The 17,105-nt window shown below is 38.7% G+C and overlaps 1 protein-coding gene across 3 annotated transcripts in view; it reads right to left on the reverse strand.

Annotated features, from left to right (window-relative positions):
• Positions 1–2,248: 2,248 nt before the first annotated feature.
• SLC39A12 (solute carrier family 39 member 12) overlaps positions 2,249–17,105 on the reverse strand; it is a gene marked incomplete at its 3' end in the record, with an annotated part of 63,692 nt that continues 48,835 nt past the window's right edge. For all 3 annotated transcript variants that reach the window (XM_084254232.1, XM_084254231.1, XM_084254230.1), the window contains one exon: positions 2,249–2,377. In XM_084254232.1, coding sequence (XP_084110358.1) covers positions 2,249–2,377 — 129 coding nt within the window. The remainder of the gene's footprint in view (positions 2,378–17,105) is intronic.

A 17,105-nucleotide genomic window follows, 5' to 3' on the forward strand; every position in this document is an offset into this window, starting at 1 on the left:
CAGGTGCTTTTTGTATGAAACCTCCATTCTGGTTGATCTATATAGCAAGGGCCTTTTGTTCAACTACAAATTATTTTTCTAACAAAAGCAAAGCTTTCCGAGTCAGGTCGGCTTACCTTTCAGGCAAATACAAATAACTTCTTGTGAACTCTTCATCCAGTAACTCTTGGGACTGAGCCTATACTCAAAGGCAGGAGGCAAAGATAGGAGATTTTAACCTGGAACTTATGTCTAGTATGAGTTTGTAGAATGTTCGTCAATTTAATCAAAATCACACCACTCTTAGGTATTATAGGAGCAGGAAGGGCACAAAGCAGGATCTCTATGATCTGTGCAGATGGGTCCTGGAGCCCTCAGTGGCTTTAGTGGCTTTTCAGACTTTTATTGCCATTTTACCAGGTGCACGGCAAGCAGGGGCGAATCTTCACTCTATCTGGGTTCCCCAGTGTTCTCTCGTGGTCTCATTCCCTGTCTTCTGCTTCTCTTTCATTCTTCTTATTCTCCTTCTGCTCATTCTGTTCCCCATGACGCCGCCCTTATAGGCCCAGTCTCAGCCCAAGTGTACCCACCTACGTATGCCCACACATCATTCCAAGCATCCACCATCACGCATGCATTCAGGACCGCGGGGATTCATCATTAATACTAATGGCAGGAGGGCAGAAAAGACTGATAATCATTTACCCACAGGCAACATTGTTGTTGCTTGCTGTCTCTAGAATCTGGTGTCCTGACTTCTACCACATTCGCAGGAGGAGTGCCCTGCCCAACAGCGCCTGCATCACTATCACCTGGAAGCTGTTAAAAATCAAGGCCTCTTGGCGCAGCAGACGTCTCCTGTCTCGCCCGCTGCTCCCCTCAGCTGTGTACTTCATCATTCTGCCTCTTCTGTTCCCTGCTCTGTCTCTGGTGGGTCCTCTCACCCTCCCACGCGTTTGGCCTGTACCCGGGTTCTTGTATAAATAAATAAATCTTTAAAAAAACAAAATCAAGACCCTTCCCAGATCTACAAAATTAGAAACCCTCAGGTGAAGCTTTGTCTGTTTTAATAAATCCTCCAGTTGACCCTAACATTTGCCAAAGTATGAGAACTACTATATCATGACATCCCCTTAAATCAAGCTCTAAAGACAACCAAAGGAAAAAAAAAAAAATCCACCTCATTATCAAATCAAAGTGGTTGAAAAAAATTACAGTGGGGTGGAACATAGCAAAACATAGCTACTGTTGAGGAAGAGATGGACATATTTGAACACCACAAGTCATTTTTGGCAGGTGAATGGGCTCTTACACTTATCAAGATATATTGTTAAAAATATGAAAAATATTAGGCATCTATGTTCCCAGAAAATGACTAAAGCCAGGATTATTTTCTGTTTTAATACTATTTCCAGGTTATCTGTAATGCTGCTTGTACATTCGTAAATTTACCTACTGAAATAATGTTCAGGGTTCTACGTTTCCTTAGAGAAAATATAAAATATCTCTTACATTGTTTATTCCCATAAACATACAGTTAAATCTGTGCATGTTTATGTATTCATCTACTGCCTGAATCAAGCTTTGTTATTTTTAAAATTTTTGAACTTCATCTTTTGTTTCCAGTTTTCCTTGCATAGAACAGATTTCAGTGGGTGATTATATAGAAAAATGTTGACATGTAATTCTTCAGGCTCCCCAAGTTTGCTTATTTATGAGCATTTATGAGCCAGTGGGTAATACTTTCAGCTGAACAATATTGGTTTTCTGAGTGTCGATTTAGAACCTGACATTTGGAAATACGTGGTAATACAAACCATCACCTTAAATTAGTCTTTATTATTTGTTTGTAATTTAGTTTGTTTATGGTTTGTAATTTCACAGAAAAAAATATAATGTTGACATCAAAGAAATTGCAACAGATTTTATCCCAGCAGGCATCTGACCACTTCAAATACTACAAACATTCTTTATTAGGGAAACAATATCTTTTTAAAAGTTAACTTGAAACAACTTAGAATTTACTAATTACTAAAAATGGTATGAGTTCCATTATGGTGTTGGAGTTTAAAATGAAAATTTCAATTGAAGACAAACTGACATTTATATACTACAAAAATGACACCATTACATTATAAAATTAATGTTAAGGAATTGAAAGATACATGCTTCATCTGATAAAAAAATAATTTGAAAATCACTACAGAGTAAAACAAAACAAACAAAACAATGCCACATAAATTCATTTTGAAGGGTTCTGAGACTCAATTTATATTGTAATATTTTGCTCATATATAGCCAAGAGTAAGAGAGAAATCCAACCTACGACCAATCCAAAGTTCTGTAGGAGAAACATCAACCAGGGTCGCTGTGTTTGAACATGAGTCATTTCAGGAAGCTAAAAAAAGAATAAAAAAGCAGAATAAGATCCAGATATATTCACTGCTGGGAAAAGTTTGGTGGGAAAACACAAGTGACTCTGTTATTCAAAACTTAATAACCTTTAAACTTCCCCAAACAAGATGCTTCATGCCTACTCTTACCAAAATCTTTAAATGGGAGATAAATTAAGCCATCTGACTGTGGTTAGAAGGAATCATTTATTGCCAGAAGTCTTAAAAATGACACAGTTATCAACCAAAAGCAACTCAACCATTTACATTTTGTTTTTAGAAAATGCTTAAATATGAACTAGGTAATAAATGAGAGGTATTACTTTTGACTGTTCTGTTAGATTTATGAAACTTGCTGTATGCACTGGTTATTACACAGCACATATTTATTTCTTTTCAAAGAGATGACCAAGGTCTTCCTGACCTTTGGAACAATAAAGGCATCATCTCCTAGGGCTATATTTTATTCTCAGAGAGACAAGTGGCAACTATCTTATGTCTGTGAAATGCTTTATCACCATTTAGAGGAAAATATTCTCTCAAACATCTGTGTGAGGTGCTTCAGTGAGTTTCTCTCTAGCATTATGTCCAGTCCCTCACCCCGAGATCACAGTGAGTATATTGTGATCATGGCATAATCATTTCTGTTGAAAGACAGACTCAGGTCAACATGGGTTGGAAACAGCTCAACCTTGGCATTGTTGGACTGGATATTTCTTTATTGTGGGGGCTTTCCTGTGTGTAAGCTGTTTGGCAGTAGCCCTTGTTTCTACCCAGTAGATGTCAATTGTACCTCTTGGCCCCAATCCTAACAAACCAAAAATATCTCCAGACTTTGTCAAATAGTCCCTGGAGAGTAAAAATCACCTCTGGTTGAGAAGGTCAAGCATATAAAATACGCAAAGGTTTTAGATTTATGACAATGGAAAACAGGTTGACAAAATTATTTTTTTAAGATTTATTTATTTATGCATATAAGAATAGGGGTACAGGCCAGAGGTACAGGAGGTGAGAGGATTCACCAGAGACAGAGCAGGGAACAGAATAGGCAGACTGACTGAAATACACTGCTGAGGGGAGCAATAGGTGAGTCAAGAGAGGTCTGCTGTGCCATGTGTGTAGCTCCCTGGCCAGGGATTGAACTCGTGCTGCAGAGGCTGCGGTTAGCTTCATAGGTTGTGTATTAACCCATTCTGCCACCAGGGAGGCCCCGACAAAATTATTTTTTAATGCCTGTACAAGAACATCCTGAATATTCTGTTTGGGTATGCTTAAGATGGCTATTTCTGCTTAGAAGTGACAAATTTGAAGGGGTAAGGATTAGCATTGCTGTGACCTATTATCTCACATCACAACATGGGGCAGTGAACTTAAGGACACAGTAGGATCTAGACTTTTTATCCTGAATAGAGCGCCTTTGACAAATCATGTGCTCCTTTGATGTTTTTCTGTCATGTGTAAACATAAGGTTAACCACACCACTTTAGAGAAATCCTATATGATTCATCACATGTTTTTAAAAAAAATGTCATTTTGAAAAACCACAGAATGTTCTCAAAGAACTCATAATTAATGGCACTTGTGAGGGGTTAACAAAACACATGCACTGGGTTTTCCTAATACCTCTGATTCTCAATAGTTTTTAAGTAATTTCTAGTAATTTAGTACAAGGATAGACAACATAGGCAACCAGTTTCCTTCTGTTTCAGAAATTTACATCTCAGGCTATATCTGTAAGATGAAATTACACCATCTCAGGTCATAAACAAGCTCAACTTTTGATTAAACTTACTCTAAATACTGGAATAAGACATTGTGTCTTTCTTTTCCCTCCTTGTTTCTCAAACAAGATATTTAATATACACTTCTGCTGTCTCTAATACCTGACTCCTCATTGTTAATAAAACAGTAGAAGCCGTTTCTAGAAAGATTTTCCTGGCAAATACTCATAAAATGTGGATCATTTAGATACCATCATAATCATGTTGAAAAATGCTTCAGACAAGATATAAGCATGAAATGGCTCAGATCAATAACAGAATTTGAACTGAATTTTTAGACCATCAATCTCTTAATGAACATATATTTGAGGAAACTCAAATGTATGTTTTCCCTCTTTGCTTCAAACTTCCACCCAAGATCTTAGGTTGTTAAAAATTAGATATTGATTAAGGTTGATAGGATAGCCAAAAATTTCTAGATACAGCACAGAGACAAAACTAGTGTCTTGGCAATTTCTTCAAAAAATCTCAATCAGTCTCTGTTCTTACTAAATCTAAAAATGACACAATTTTTAAAAACAATTCTCTCTAACCTATGCTTACAGAATTGCTGTTTGCTTATAGTACCTAATACAGGATAGACTTGGATACATGTGTTTCTAAAAGTTTTTAAGCCCTGCGAATGCACTCCAAATGGGAAAACCAAGAATTTTGTGTTCTGAATATGTACATGTCATTGTCCACAAAAAAATATGAGTATTTCACAATTCTAGGAGCCACCAACCAGTTCACGTGGAATATAGCGACTTCTGGGGAGTTTTTCAACAGTCACGCTGCCTTTTTTTTTTTTTTTTTAATAAGCGACTATGATAACTTGCCATCTATTTAGATGTGCCTTCTATCAGCTCATCTTTCCCTCATGGTTTTTATTATGCTTTGGGTGAAGATCTGATATAAGAGAAGTTGATATCCATGAAGCCATTGTTAAAACAGCCAGGGAGCCATTATAAAGAAGTTACATTACTTGTCTCTTTTGAACTAGGTCAAAGATGTTTGAAGTAGGCCAAAAGCAATTGTTTTAATCAAGCAAACAGTTGAGAACTGATGGTTATGTATCAATACATTTAGCCTGAGAGTAGACTACGTTCCCTTTACATCTTTTCTAGAAATTCAGCTACTAATGATGGAAAGGCAAGAATAGTTCAAGCCTGTTAACACTTATCAACTTTTTTCTTTAAACACTTATTACATCTTCCTTTTTAATTCCCATAGATTGCCCTGACATTGTCCCTCCAGGTAGAGGGAAAGTTTTAGGTTTTTCTACCTAAATTTATGTATCTTAAATTATAATTATTTGATCCTAAATAAAAATAAATACCCTTTGTATTTTTAATTATATCCTGAATTTTTAGATTGACATATGTAATACTCACTTTCATTGGCATCTATTTTATCATGTTTTTTCCTATATTTTCTATTTTTAATATTTTAAATATAAACATTTATATTTTAGAAATAAAATTATTGACTCTTTAATTATGAGGAAACATGGACTGCAGATCCATAATAGGGGCCTCCCTGGTGGCGGAAGGGGTTGAGACGCAACCTATGAAGCTACCTGCAGTCTCTGCAGCGCAAGTGCGACGCAGCAGACCTCTCCTGACTCGCCCGCTGCTCCCCTCAGCAGTGTATTTCAATCTGCCAGTTCTGTCCCCCACTCTGTCTCTGATAAATCCTCTCAACCCCACATCTCTGGCCTCTACCTCAGCTTTCATATGCATAAATAAATCTTTTTTAAAAAAAGATCCATAATGACTTACCCAGTGTCACATGAATGTGATGTCAGAAAGAACAAAAAGTCAGGTTATCTCACTATAGTAGAGGACATACACAGTCCTATAAATACCAACTCTCTGTCTGAAATTCATCCCTGTCTATTATAGCCAGCACATTTCTACTTAAGTAGGAAAAAATGTGAAATGCTAAACAGAAAAATAACCAACAGAAAATAGTCACTGCATGTGATGAAAAAAATAATTCAATATATAGATATCATGCTATCCTTGTCATGAAATATATCATGGTATTGGTTGTTTTTTTTTTTTGTTTTTTTTTTTTTTATAAATTTTATTGTTATATTCCCCATACAATTGCAGCCCCCCATTCTGACCCCAATCCCTCCCCTCCCGCCCCCGCCCCCCTAAAAGTGTCTCTGGTTCATAGTTTTTTGTTGATTTTGATTTTCACTTTCTTATAGTTATTCATTTTCCTGGTCCCTTATTTAAGTTTTCTAGATTCCTGCTATGAGTGAGACCATCCGGTATTTTTCTTTTTCTTTTTGGCTTATTTCGCTGAGCATGATCCCTTCAAGCGCCATCCATGTTGCAGCAAATTGCATGTGTTTATCTTTTTTGAATGCTGAGTAATATTCCATGGTATATATGTACCACATCTTCTTGATCCAGTCATCTATTTTTGGGCATTTGGGTTGTTTCCAAAGCTTAGCTATTGTAAACAGTGCTGCTATAAACATAGGGGTGCAGGTGTTCTTTGGAATTGATGTTTCTGTGTCCTTTGGGTAAATACCTAGGAGTGGAATTGCTGGGTCATATGGAAGCTCTATGTTTAGTAGGTCCAGAAATCTCCACACAGCTTTCCACAGTGGTTGGACCAGTTTGCACTCCCACCAACAGTGCAGAAGAGTTCCTTTTTCTCCACACCCTCGCCAACATTTGTTGTTGCTAGTTTTTTTAATATGTGCCATTCTCACTGGTGTAAGATGGTATCTCATGGTAGTTTTGATTTGCATTTCCCTGATGACAAGTGATGTTGAACATTTTTTCATATGCCTGTTGGCCATTTGCATTTCCTCTTCAGAGAAGTTTCTTTTAAGCTCTTCTGCCCATTTTTTGACTGGATTATTTTCTTTGTTGTTGTTGAGACTCATCAGCTCTTTGCAGATTTTTGTGATCAGTCCTTTATCATTAGTGTTGGGTGCAAAAATGTTCTCCCAGTTGGTGGGGTTTCTCTTTGTTTTTGTTATTGTCTCTTTTGCTGTGCAAAAGCTCTTTAATTTGATATAGTCCCAGCTGTTTATCTTTGCCTTCACTATCACTGCTTTGGGTGATGTGTCTGTAAAGATGTCTTTGATGTGCAAATCACGTAGTGTTTCGCCTATATTTCCTTCTATATATTTTATGGTTTCAGGTCTTATGTCTAGTTCTTTAATCCATTTTGAGTTGATTTTTGTGTATGGTGTGAGGTGGTAGTCAAGCTTCATTCTTTTGCATGTAGCGACCCAGTTTTCCCAGCACCATTTATTGAACAAACTTTCTTTGCTCCAATGCATAGTCTTTGCTCCTTTGTCAAAGATTAGTTGACCATAAACCTGTGGGTTTATTTCTGGATTTTCTATTCGATTCCATTGGTCTGTATGTCTGTTCTTGTTCCAATACCATGCGGTTTTGATGATTATGGCTTTGTAGTATAGTTTGAAGTCTGGGAGTCTGATGCCTCCATTCCCTTCTTTTTTTTTCAGGAGAGCTTTGGCTATTCGGGGTTTTTTGTGATTCCATATGAATTTCATCAATAATTGTTCTATTTCTTTGAAGAATGACATTGAAATTTTGATTGGAATAGCATTGAATCTGTATATTGCTTTTGGAAGGATGGCCATTTTAATAATGTTTATTCTTCCAATCCATGAGCAGGGGATGTCTCTCCATTTCTTTGTGTCTTCTTCTATTTCTTTTAACAGTGTTTTATAGTTTTCTTTGTATAGGTCCTTTACCTCTTTTGTTAGATTTATTCCCAAATATTTGATTTTTTTTGTTTCAATAACAAAAGGGATGGTCTTTTTGATTTCTTCTTCTTCAGATTTATTGTTTGTGTATAGGAAGGCTACTGACTTTTGCGTGTTGATTTTGTATCCTGCCACTTTACTGAACTGATTGATGAGTTGAATTAGCTTTTCTGTGGAGTTTTTGGGGTTCTCTATGTATAATATCATATCGTCTGCAAATAGTGATAGTTTGACTTCTTCTTTTCCTATTTGGATTCCTTGGATGTCTTTCTCTTGTCTTATTGCCCTGGCTAGGACTTCCAGTATTATATTGAAAAGCAATGGTGAGAGTGGACATCCTTGTCTTGTTCCAGATCTTAATGGAATTGCTTTCAGCTTTTCACCATTGAGAATGATACTGGCTGTTGGCTTGTCATAGATGGCCTTTATGATGTTGAGGTATGTTCCTTGTATCCCAAGAATTTCAAGGGCTTTTATCATGAATGGGTGTTGCACTTTGTCGAAAGCTTTCTCAGCATCTATTGATATTATCATATGGTTTTTATATTTCTTTTTGTTGATGTGTTGGATAACGTTGATTGATTTTCGGATGTTAAACCATCCTTGTGCCCCTGGAATGAATCCAACTTGGTCGTGGTGAATTATCTTATGGATACATTGTTGGATTCTGATAGCTAAAATTTTATTGAGGATTTTTGCATCAGTGTTCATTAGGGAGATTGGCCTGTAGTTTTCCTTTTTTGTGTTGTCCTTGTTCGGTTTTGGTATTATTGTAATGTTGGCTTCATAGAACGTGTTTGGTATTGTCCCTTCCTTCTCAATTTTTTGGAAGAGTTTGTGAAGGATAGGCACTAATTCGTCTCTGAATGTTTGGTAGAATTCATTTGTAAATCCATCAGGTCCTGGGCTTTTGTTTTTGGGGAGGTTTTTGATTACCATTTCAATTTCGCTAATTGTAATTGGTCTGTTTAGGTGTTCTATTTCTTCTTTATCTAGCTTTGGATGATTGTAGAGTTGTAGGAATTTGTCCATCTCCTCTAGATTGTTAAACTTGTTTCCATATAACTGTTCATAGTAGTTACTGATTATTCTTTTGATTTCTGCTGTGTCCGTTGTGATTTCTCCTCTTTCATTGATGATCCTGTTTATTTGTGCTTTCTCCCTTTTTTCCTTTGTGAGCCTGGCTAGGGGTTTGTCTATTTTATTTATTTTTTCAAAGAACCAGCTCTTGGTTTCATTGATCTTTTGGATTGTTTTTTTAGTTTCAATTTCATTTATTTCTGCTTTGGTTTTTATTATTTCTTTTCTTCTACTGGTTTTGGGGTTTTTTTGTTGTTCTTTTTCTAGATCTTTGAGCTTCGAGATTAGGTTGTTTCTTTGCGTTCTTTCTTGTTTCTTGATGTGAGCTTCTATTGCTATATATTTTCCTCTTATTACTGCTTTTGCTGCATCCCATACATTTAGGATATTGGTGTCCTCCTTGTCGTTCAATTCAAAAAATTTTTTAATTTCTTCTTTGATCTCCTCATTAGTCCAATGGTCTTCCAGTAGTGTGGTTTTTAATCTCCATGAGGTAGGAAAGTTCCTTGCCTTCTTTTTATGGTTTATTTCTAGTTTGATGCCTTCATGGTCAGAAAAGATGGTTGATATGATTTCAATCTTGGTGTATCTGTTGATGTTTGTCTTGTGCCCCAGTATGTGATCGATCCTGGAGAATGATCCGTGTGCGCTTGAGAAAAATGTGTACTCCGTTTTTTTGGGGTTTAGTGTTCTATAGATGTCTGTTAAGCCCAAGTGCTCTAGGTCTTTATTTAGAGCTTTGGTTTCTTTACTTATTTTTTGTCTTGTTGATCTATCCATTGTTGATAGTGGTGTGTTGAAGTCTCCCACTACGTATGTGTTTTCTCTGATGTCTGTTTTCAGAGAGGACAACAGTTGTCTGATATATTTTGGTGCTCCTTCGTTTGGTGAGTATATGTTAATGAGTGTTATTTCTTCTTGAAGTATTGTCCCCTTGATCATAATGTAGTGACCATTGGGGTCTCTTTTTATCTTTTTGAGTTTGAAATCTGTTTTATCTGATATAAGTATAGCTGTTCCTGCTTTCTTTTTTGGTCCATTTGCTTGTAGGATTGTTTTCCATCCTTTAACTTTGAGCCTATTTTTATCTTTTGTAGCTAAATGTGTTTCCTGGAGACAGCAAAAGGTTGGGTTTTGTTTCTTAATCCAGGCTGCAACTCTGTGTCTTTTTATTGAAGAGTTTAGTCCATTTACATTTAGAGTTAATATTGATATGTTAACATCTGTATTTGCCATTGTGTTTGTCTTTCCTTTGATTTTATTTATTTATTCTTTTAATAACTTTTTTTTTTTTTTTGGCCTTCTTTCATTGTTATTCGTCGCTCTGAGGTTCTGGCTTTAGGACTCCTTGTAGTATTTTTTGGAGTGGGGGTTTAGTTGCAATGAAATTCCGGAGTTTCTGTTTGTCTGGGAAGGTCCATATTCTTTCTTCAAAGATGAAGGAGAGCTTTGCGGGATAGAGTATTCTTGGTTGGCATCTGTTTTCTTGGAGTCTGTTGACTATGTCCCTCCACTCTCTCCTTGCCCGTAGTGTTTCTTCGGAGAAGTCTGATGTCAGCCTGATTGGTTTTCCTTTGAATGTTATCTGTTTCTTCCCTCTTGCCAGCTTCATTATTTTTTCCTTGTCCTGGATTCTTGGGAGCTTTACTATTATGTGTCTTGCTGTATTTTTCCTTTCGTCGTGGAAGTTTGGTGTTCTTCTTGCTTCTTGTATATCAATTTTCAGCTCCTTCTTCACATTTGGGAAGTTCTCTTCAATTATCTCTTTGAATATTTTCTCTGTTCCTACATCTCTCTCCTCTCCTTCTGGTATTCCTATAACTCTTATATTTCCTTTCCTCATGGAGTCAGATAGTTCCCGAAGTCTTTCTTCGTTCTTTTTCCTTCGTACTTCTCTTTCCTTTTCTGTTTTGGTTCTTTTTATTTCTGTGTCTTCAAGATTACTTATTCGTTCTTCCATTTCATCTATTCTGCTTTCATTGCTTTTCCCAGAATTCTTTAGTTCTTCCATTAATTCTTTGATCTCCTGCATTTCTTTTACTTCCCTCTTTAGGGACTCAATTTCTTTCTTCTGACCATTGTTTTCCCTCTCTAGGGACTCAATTGCATTCTTCTGATCGTTGATTATTTTTCCCTTATCATTGTTTTCCTTTATGACTTCTGTCAGTTTTTTAATCACGGCAATTTTAAATTCTCTTTCTGGAAGGCTCAGAAATTCTTCCAAGTTATTGTCGTTGCAATCTGGGGGCTGGCTTTCTTTTTGTGGTGTGCTTTTTCTCTGGAGAGTTGCTAGGTTGCGTGTGGTTCTTCTCCTCCCTACTGTCTGTTTTCTAATTTGCCGTATGCGTTGGGACACTGTGTTGTTGGGACTGGCCGGCATCTTGGGTGGGCTTCTCTGTTCCCCTCTGGTTCTTCCAGGAGTCATCTGTCAGTTTCAAGCAGCCTTTACTGGAGAAAGGTCCCTGTTCTAAAATGCCGATGTGGGGACACACTCCCCTGTGTGCCTGGTCTGCCCCGGCAGTGGGTTCCTGCTCCCCTCTGGGCTTGGACTGCAGGCCAGAGGGGGTCTGGCGTGGGCGAACTTCCCCCGCTCACCTCTGGCTCCTGAGGAAGCCTTCTGCAGGTAGTCTTTACTGAAGAAATGTCCCTGTTCTAAAATGGTGATGTGGGACACACTCCCTGCGCTTCTGGTCTCAGGCACACTCTTCTGCGCGCCTGGTCTGCCCCGGCTGTGGGTGCTCGCTCTCCCTGTGGGCTCAGACTACTTGTTCAGAAGGGGCCCGGTGTGGGCTAACTCCCCAGCTGGCCACTAGCTCCTTCAGTAGCCTGTGCTGGGGTCAAGTCGCTAGGTGGCACCAGAGATCTCTCCTAGAGCCCTTGGGGAGCTGATTTTCCACCCCGTGGGACAGGGAGCAGAGCGGGGATGGTAGGGTACACCTCAACGGCTTTGGGGTGCTGTGTCTGCCTTGTGCCCCACCGTCGTGGGGAACCCACGCCCCTAATTTCGTGCCCCGGGTCTCAGTTCCAAAGCCCTCAGTTCCAGGACGCGGGCTGTAGCCCAGATCAGTGGCGCAGGAATGGCGCCTTTTGAATCCCGCTCCCCTGCCTGGGCGCCTTGTTCCTGCTCACTCAGGGAGGGCCTCCGCCCGGGTCTCAGTTCCAAAGCCCTCAGTTCCAGGACGCGGGCTGTAGCCCAGATCAGTGGCGCGGGAATGGCGCCTTTTGAATCCCGCTCCCCTGCCTGGGCGCCTTGTTCCTGCTCACTCAGGGAGGGCCTCCGCCCGGGTCTCAGTTCCAAAGCCCTCAGTTCCAGGACAGGGGCTGTAGCCCAGATCAGTGGCGCGGGAATGGCGCCTTTTGAATCCCGCTCCCCTGCCTGGGCGCCTTGTTCCTGCTCACTCAGGGAGGGCCTCCGCCCGGGTCTCAGTTCCAAAGCCCTCAGTTCCAGGACGCGGGCTGTAGCCCAGATCAGTGGCGCGGGAATGGCCCCTTTTGAATCCCGCTCCCCTGCCTGGGCGCCTTGTTCCTGCTCACTCAGGGAGGGCCTCCGCCGTCTCCCCGCAAGCCTAGGTCGCAGGCGCAGGGGCCTGGGCAGCTGCAATCCGAGCGCCGCTTTCGTGCAAGCTTACCGGGCAGCCGGGGCTGTGTGCTGGTGCTGGTCTCCTCCTGGGGGGCGGGGCTCTCTTTAATGGCGCGTGGAGCTCACCTCCGCGGTGGATCCTGCAGCGTTCGCCTCAGCTCCCGTTTACGGGGTGTGGTGGCTGAAATAGTTCCTTTCCACTCACAGTCCCGCTTGCTGCATCCGTTTTTCTTGTTGGGCGTTTTGGTTTGTTGTTTCCCTCGTCTCTGCCGGTCGGAGAGTGCCGCCTCTGTGGGCGGGGGAGGGGAGCAGGGTTCTGCGCTTCCCTCCCTTCTCGTCCTCTTTTATGGCAACTTTCTTCTTCGGGCAGTTTGCTGGAGTCGTCCGTTTATCTTTCGTGTCCCAGTTCTCACTGGGACCTGCCGCTTTTCCTCCCTATTAACTTTTTTTAATGGGAGATCTTACTCGCAGCGTCTCCTCGCCGCCATGTTGCTCCGCCCCTCTGGTATTGGTTGTTTTTAAGGCAGAAATATGCAATAAAAAAGTATAAAAACAGACTTAACTTTGTAAGCCTCTAGAAACAGACAAACAGTTGTAGGAGAGAAAAATAATTTTCCCTTTACTGTTCTAAGTTCTTGACTGAGATACTTCCTGTGATAAAAGATAAATTAACAGGAGAAAAATAAGATTTAACTAACACATACAGCTTTTATACATATGGAAGAAACTCAGGAAAACTGAATAACTCTTGCTACAGTAAGGGAGAAACTTTTACAAATAGAGATTTTTCCCTTGTACATGTAAATGTCCCTTATTTTCCCTAGGTCTGCTCCTTCTTAAAAATAACAAGCTCAAAATAATTCTTTATGCCAAAGAGGAATATTTTGGGGTGACAAGTTCTGCTACCCTTCACATGAAAACCAATGTTTCAAAAGGTTCAAGAAGATTCTCATACTGATGTAGAGGCTTTTATATTAGTTTGGGTGGCCTAGATAAATTTTCCATATTGACACATAAATGGGTGGGTTTGGTAAGAAAACCCAGCTAAGCTTGCTTTTGAAACAATACGCGACTCTCTTTCTGATGATTATGGATGAACGTATGAACCATAATATCTCCTGGGTACATAGCAAAATACCAAAGAGTCTTACAGAAAGTCTTTCCAAAAGATACAAATATAAAATGCCAAAACTTAAAGCATATCTGATTGCAGCATTTCATTTGTTCTGAACCTACCCATTTAGTTTTATTATTTTATTCAGCAAGTTTTGACAGAAAATAAAGGTATGTATAAACTGATTTTCAAGCATATATGTTTGTTTTTTTCTGTTTTTAGAATTACCGACAAGAGTCTAAGTGCTACCATTTTACACTGGTTTTCAAGGCAAAGAAGTCCCCTTTTCCTCTAGGGCAATTAAATTGTGTTCTGGAACAATTTTACAGATCTTGAATTATCCCCTAAGACCAGAGGGGGGTGACATGATGGATATAGTACATTAACTTTGAAGTGAAAGGTCAGAATAAAAAGAAGAAATGATAGCAAAATAGCCTAGAGATAGAGCTAATGGAAACGTTCATTAGATTTCTGCCAAAAATATAGAAAACTTGAAGTATAAAGGTAACTTCCTTTTATATTTCTTTAGAATAGGCCCTACAAAGATATTCAGAACAGGCTTCCAGAAGACGTGCCATGTTGGTATGCAGATAATTTCAAGTTGAGGCCAAACAAGGCCCTAAAGTCTCATGGGATATATTTATTACTCCCTTAAGTGGCTAATAAAATTGGGGGTCTTACCCAGAATTATGGTAAGTACCAAAAAATAACTCCTATCTGAAAAACATCTAAATTACAGAGTAAACATCTAATTATAGAGCATCTCCTCTTTGTCATGTGAATCACCCCCTTCCTCATCTTGTGAATTCCACTTTCTCTCCTTGAAGCTCCAGTTAGTTCTTCATCCCATTCCTTATCTCATTTATATATACCGTCATTTTTTCTCACTGATTTGGAAACCATATATATGTGTAGATACTCCATGCACAGGTAATTAAATGTGCTTTTTCCCTCCTACTCATCTATCTGATGTTAATTTGATTATTTGACCAGTCCCAGAAAAGCCCAGAGGGTGTTGGGATATTGCCCCTTCACCCCAAAAATCTATGCTTTGCAAACTCCCTATCTTAAATCAGTGGATACCAAGACATGACAATCAAGGATTTTCTAGAAAAAAAATATTTACCTAAAACTCACCTCTTTAATATTCATTCCATTAAGTTCTTTTTTCAATTTTGAATCAGTCACAGGTAAGAAATTCTTTGAAATGTGTCAAATCTACATATTGACTATGACCTGTCTGCAGATCATGGTACTTACAAATGCTATTAAGCTACCTGATATGTAATTATAATGTGAAATTGCTAATTAGGATTTCTGAACATTTTAGAAAATGATATTAAGTAAACGTTTTCAACTTGAGTCAGTTCCCATAATGTATTCCTAGTAAAGCTGAAACACTTTAAATGAAAACTCATGGAGAATATTAGAACACATTGGGTAAGAAAGTGGATGAATAATAATGTCATATTACCACGGTACAATTATATAATAGGGAGAACCTGTCACAAAGAAGGATAATCTATAAAACATCCTCTGGTCCTGAGACTTTGTCTCTTTCTTGTACATCTACATTTCAGGCTCCTGTGCCATACAAAGCCTTCTCTATCCACTTCCATCTGTAATCTGAAACAGGTTTCTCATTAGTGTCCTTCAAGATCTATTCTATTGCTGGATATTTCGACATTAACCTTCAGTATGGTTCATAGTAAAAAAAGAAAGCTCAGTATCTAATGTTTCTAAAATACACTAAAATTTTCAAAGCTCTTTCATCATTAAAACTTTACAATTCAAAAACATAAATTCAATATTCACTTATTGAGCACATGTGGTGATATCTCTCAGGAAGGTAAAATTGTACTTCAAATCTTTTTTCTCTTAGGAAAGCAATTTGGGCATCACTAACTTTCAAGAGAAATGATTTTTCTTCTCTATTCATAAAGTTCACTGGAGAACGATATATGGCACCTTTGTCTTTTTTTAGAAAATCCCTACACACACTGAATCAGGTATACGTTTGCATTTAATAAGAATTATGCTTGTTCTTAAGAAATATGATGGGGTTAAAATCTCAGTGCTATCAAGCTATTGCCAACCACTGCAGCATGAGTTCAAACCCTGGCCAGGGAGCTAACCCACACGGTGCAGCAGACCTCTCCTCTCTCATCTGCTGCTCCCCTTAGCAGTGTATTTCGGTCAGTCTGCCTGCCCTGCTCCCCACTCTGTCTCTGGAGAATTCTCTTGCCCCTGCACCTCTGGACTACAACCCAGCTCTTGCATGCATAAATAAAAAAATAAATAAATCTTTAAAAAAAAGGAAATATGAAGAGGAGTAAAAAAGAAAACCTCAGGAACTTAGTAGGACTCATAATTATGCCTAATATCTCTAAGGATATTAGCTGGTCTAACTCTGTCACATTTGTAAATGGCTTCATTATAACTTTGCAGAAGAGCAATATCTAAGAACAAAAATGGAAACTTGTTAGGAAAAAATCACCATTTGGCTTGTAAATCTGCAATGATTTGCATGTGCAAACCATAAGCTTGAATACTGAAGTTGCATATCAAAGACTTGTAATTTCTGGTGTGCGGCCTAAGGAGATTAGAAGTCTCCAGTTTGTCTTAACAATAAGTAAAATCTAAACACTGAAAAATCAACAACTTCTTTTAAATACGATAGGGAAGTGAGGTCACAAAACAAACTGTTGGTCCAAATATTGACAAGAAACTCAGTCCAATACAGAGAACCACAATTTACCAGAGCAGAAAACCTACAATCAGAAAACTCTGTGGGAACCCAGGCTGGGGTCGGAAAATCTGATCTGTAATTGATGAATTGCCAGCAATTCAACGTAGACAGGCCTAAGAGTTTAAAACTCATAGTGCCCCCCTCACCTTTGTGAATTCTACCACCAAGAACCCTACCAAATTCTCACAGTGAATTTTGAAAAAAATCCCTTCATCCTCATGGCAGAGGGAAGGTAAAAAGACCCATTTAAAATATGGCATTCTATTACTCAGCATTCAAAAAAGATAAACACATGCAATTTGCAGCAACATGGATGGCGCTGGAAGGGATCATGCTCAGCGAAATAAGCCAAAAAGAAAAAGAAAAATACCGGATGGTCTCACTCATAGCAGGAATCTAGAAAACTTAAATAAGGGACCAGGAAAATGAATAACTATAAGAAAGTGAAAATCAAAATCAACAAAAAACTATGAACCAGAGACACTTTTAGGGGGGTGGGGGCGGGAGGGGAGGGATTGGGGTCAGAATGGGGGGGGCTGCAATTGTTTGGGGAATATAAAAATAAAATTTATTATTTAAAAAAATTAAAAAAATAAAATATGGCATTCTGTTGCAATTGTATGGGGAATATAAAAATAAAATTTATTATTAAAAAAATAATAATAATAATAAAATTTAAAGAAATAA

The sequence above is a fragment of the Talpa europaea genome (genome assembly GCF_964194135.1).
Source record: "Talpa europaea genome assembly, chromosome: 14".
In the NCBI taxonomy this organism is placed as follows: domain Eukaryota; kingdom Metazoa; phylum Chordata; class Mammalia; order Eulipotyphla; family Talpidae; genus Talpa; species Talpa europaea.